At 27.9% G+C, this 4585-nt stretch overlaps 1 protein-coding gene across 1 annotated transcript; it reads right to left on the bottom strand.

Annotated features, from left to right (window-relative positions):
- Positions 1–1174: 1174 nt before the first annotated feature.
- Positions 1175–4177, bottom strand: LOC112997810 (3-oxoacyl-[acyl-carrier-protein] synthase II, chloroplastic-like). The gene is made up of 5 exons (XM_026123894.1): positions 3933–4177; positions 2952–3099; positions 2677–2872; positions 1745–1848; positions 1175–1300 (listed from the first exon to the last, which is right to left on the bottom strand). The coding sequence occupies exons 1-5, from the start codon at positions 4175–4177 to the stop codon at positions 1175–1177; spliced, it is 819 nt and encodes a 272-aa protein (XP_025979679.1).
- Between the last annotated feature and the right edge of the window lie 408 nt (positions 4178–4585).

Here is a 4585-nt window from a genome sequence, read left to right as displayed (position 1 = left end):
GCTTAATCAAATAACAAAAAATATGGCGAAGTCTGATCAAATTCTGTTGATTAAATAATAATAAAATTAAATTTACGAAATTCATTCTAAAAATCTAGTTTAATTTTTAAATGTTATACCTTTTGAATTTATAATTGTTTCTTAATTATTATATTTTTTTAATTACCATATAATTAATAACGCAATATATGATTTTTTAAAAATATATAAAAATTAAAAAAAAGTTTATATTAACATCGGTTTTTTGGAAAACCGATGTTAACATATCATACGTTAACATCGGTTTTTGAAAAACCGATGTTAACTAGTGATCTTTACCATCGGTTTCTAGGAAAACCGATGTTACCATGTATGCATTAACATCGGTTTTTTGGAAAACCGATGTTAACATATTACACGTTAACATCGGTTTTTGAAAAACCGATGTTAACATGTATGCATTAACATCGGTTTTTTGGAAAACCGATGTTAACATATTATACGTTAACATCGGTTTTTTGGAAAACCGATGTTAAGAATGATACTTTATTTACAAATATGCCACCGCGTTTAACTTAACATCGGTTTTATACAAAATCGATGTTAATAAGCCGATGTTAAAACAACTTTTTGTAATAGTGTGTGTCACATGTGTCATACAAGTTTAATTCAATGTCATGAAATATATTTGAGACTTCAAGTAGTAAAATATTTGGACTTCATGTACATAATGTGAACTTTTGACACTTCAAAGTAATTATTGTCAAATCTTTTATAAGATACAATTTTGGGTTGATGAGAATCTTGAAAATCTTGCACTTTACTAATTTAATACAATAAGTTCCCTTAATTGTAGAAGACATTATTTCAACTTTTAATGGCAATATAGATTTATATTTTGTTAATAATAATAATAATAATAATAATAATAATAATAATAATAATGGGAAAAATAAATAAGAAAACAATAGGATTGTTATAGTAGTACAATATCCCAAGGGCGTGAAGCTTTAGAAGGATTACTATTTCTCCGTGAGAGTATATAAACAATGATTTGTGATTGAATGATAATGTAAAATTATATAATTATTTTACATTATTGGTGCATAACCATTTAACTCATAAAATAATTATATAATTATTCTAAACTTGTTTTAAGAAATAAAAGGTTGGTAAAATATGAGAAATCTACTATCTAAAGCAAATGTTGAAGAAAAATACTTACAGCTTCACCTCTAATGATATGGTTTGCAGCATTCAATATACAAAAATTGCTAGTGGCACGTGCTATAAAGATTGAATAATTAGGGCCCATCCACCCCTAAAGCTTTTATATGATAAATAAATAATTCGTTAGAAGCTATAGACAAATTAAAATTCAAGGCACCTATATAAATGTAATAATTTGGTCTGTATGTCTTGAAAAATCAAGTACTCCATCAGTTTTGGAGTTGAAAAGCCAAATGTTGAATGTCTACTAATGGGTGGTAATGACTATTAATGAGTGGTAATGCCAACTAATTGGTGGTAATGAGCTCACAACTTTCAATTTTCGTCTGATACACCATCTACAGAGAGAAAGTAAGAGCTTGGAAGAACCAAAACAAGACAGCTCTTTCATGGTAATGGCTAGAGGTATATTTTAATTTTTGTTTTTCCGCATTTATTAATGACCTGTGTTTCATTTTATAGTTTTTAACATCACATGTTAGAGATTTTAGTCTAACATGGTGTCAATAATATGTGCTAAATTTTATACACAAACCAGATCCACTGCGAGTATGGCCGAACTCATATTTGTTGTTGCAAGGGGTATAGTAAAAGGATTAATCCTCTTATATGAGACTCGAAAAGCATCATAAAATATATGTTCAACACAAATAAGATAGTAAGTATTTTGTAGAATATAGTGATAGCCTAACTATATTTGGATTGGTAGAAAGGGATATGATCAAATAAATTGAAATAAAATGGAACATAATAAAATAAAGGCTTAAATAATCTTTTGGTCACTATAAAAAAGAATTTTTATTTTATTTTAGTCCTTTAAAGATTATTTTTTTAGTCCTTATTGTTTATAAGCAACAAATGTTAGCTAATTACATTGACATTTCATTAACTTGTCACATTATCAAAGAGTCTAACTGAGTAGTCACATGTAATTTTTTTATATACTGCAGTTTTAACTTCCTCATCAATTAGTCTAATGTCATTAACTATTTTGAACAAGTAAAAATTTTGAAATGCAGCTCACAAAGTAAAAATTACATATAATGGTGTTGTTAGGTTTTTTGATGACGTGACAAGTCAGGAAGATATAAATATCATTGTTACTCTTCATTTAGCTTTGTTACTTGACAATAGTAACTAAAAGTCTAAAACCAATTTTTTTAAAAGGACTAAAATCAAAATAATTTTTTTTAGGACTAAAATTATAAAAAAAAAACTATTTTATAGGAATTATTTAAGTCTAAAATAAAACTTTTATTTCATTTACTTGGATGCTTTGCGATGTAATAAAACAAAATTTCAATTCATCTCATTTTTTCCAAATTGGGGAGAAAGATGAACGAAGGTAAATAATTGAATAAGACATAATAGGTGTCACATGCACATTTTCATTTCATTATTCTCATATTACCAATTCAAACAACAAAAACAAATTCCATTATATTTGTGTAAATGATTTACCTGTATGCCACCCAACTGAACCAATCAAAATCCCACATTTTTCTTTATTTAACTCATCCATTTTGTCATGAGTAATTCCACCATCCGCCAAGGCCTTTTTCCCTACTGTTAGCAAATACAACATATATTTATCCATCCTTTTTGAAAGTTTTCGTGCTACCCAACTATCAGTTGAAAAGGACTTGATCTCACCACCTATTCTCTGCAAACATAAATTATTGAGAACAAAAACTACACCACACAACAACGGAGAATGCGATTTGAAATAAAATATTATGTACCATTGAAAATTCTTCACAGTCAAAAGTATCAATCTTGATTATCCCACTAACACCCTCAAGTAAATTACTATAGAAGACATCTGGATCATGACCAAGTGATGTAACAACACTCATGCCTGTCATAACTACTTGCCTATGTTTTGCAAAGCTACAACCATCACTTTACCTTAAATTTTACAAATGCAAGGTACAATTCAATGATTATATGAATAATTGATCATGATTTAAACCATGGTCAAAGAATGGTTTTCATGCCAACACAATTGAGGAGTTTAAACTCCTACCATTTAAGAAATACTACTGGAAAAAACGTTTTCTATGTTGGTTAATTTACACATTCGACGTCGATTATTAACCGTTGTCATAAGCAACGTCATAGAAAGTCTCAACTTTTTACGACGGTTTCATAAAAAACCATCTTAGAAAAACATGTCCTTCTAAGATGATTATTAGCAAAAGAACCCTTTATAAGAACCGTTTTAGAATGATAGCATTCAAAGACGATTTTTAGCAAAGAACCACCTTAGAATGTTTTTTTAAAATATATATATATATATATATATATATATATATATATATATATATATATATATATATATATATATATATATATATATTGACAATTCTAAGACGGTTTTTTAGATAACTGTCTTAGAATGTGTTTTTTTATAAAAAGAATTAAAAATTTAAGCAATTCTTTGAAATATTTTGCTTGACTAATAAAGAATCCATTTTTGGTTTGTTTTATTTGTAGTCCAAGTAAGAAATTCAACTCACCCATCATGGACATTTCAAATTCACTTTGCATATCATTAGAGAATTTTTTGCACAAGGAATCATTAGTAGCTCCAAAGATTATATCATCTATATATATTTGAACTAGGAGAATATCATGCATTTTTTTTTTTAAGGAAAAGTGTGGTATCAACCTTTTCTCTTGTAAAGCCCTTTTCTAAAAGAAATTTGCTCAATCGCTCATACCAAGCCTTAGGGGCTTGTTTTAAACCATATACAGCCTTCTTCAATTTAAAAACATGATTGAGCAAATCTGAATTTTCAAATCCATGAGGTTGATCAACATACACTTTTTCTTGAATAAATCCATTCAAAAATTCACTTTTAACGTCCATTTGATAAAGTTTGAAATCCAGTATTGATGCAAAGGCAAGTAACATTCTAATAGCTTCTAGTCTAGCTATAGGAGCATAAGTTTCTTCATAATCCATTCCTTCCTCTTGGTTATATCCTTTAGCCACTAATCTAGCCTTATTTCTAATGACTATTCCATGTTCATCCAATTTATTTCTAAATATCAATTTAGTTCCAATAATTGGATGTTCATTAGGTCTATCAACTAATTCACATACTTGATTTCTTTCAAATTGATTTAATTCTTCTTGCATAGTGTTAGTCGTCATTTACGACTAACTTTTGTATTGAAAATTTTTATAAAATTTATGGTTCTTTTTGTAGGTTTGTACATATTTTCATGACTAGTTTAATTTTTCCTCAGTAGATATTCCATATTTTGTGAATTAATGTGGTTCAACTTCAGTTTCAAGTAAAAAAAAGAATAAGAAAGTTAAAGCAGCTGGTGTCTCGCTAAGCAAGGCATATGTGCTTAACAAGTAACA

This window comes from Glycine max, chromosome 9 (genome assembly GCF_000004515.6).
Source record: "Glycine max cultivar Williams 82 chromosome 9, Glycine_max_v4.0, whole genome shotgun sequence".
NCBI classification, from domain to species: domain Eukaryota; kingdom Viridiplantae; phylum Streptophyta; class Magnoliopsida; order Fabales; family Fabaceae; genus Glycine; species Glycine max.
Note: the sequence above shows the minus strand (reverse complement) of the source record. Positions and strands in the feature narration are given on the sequence as shown.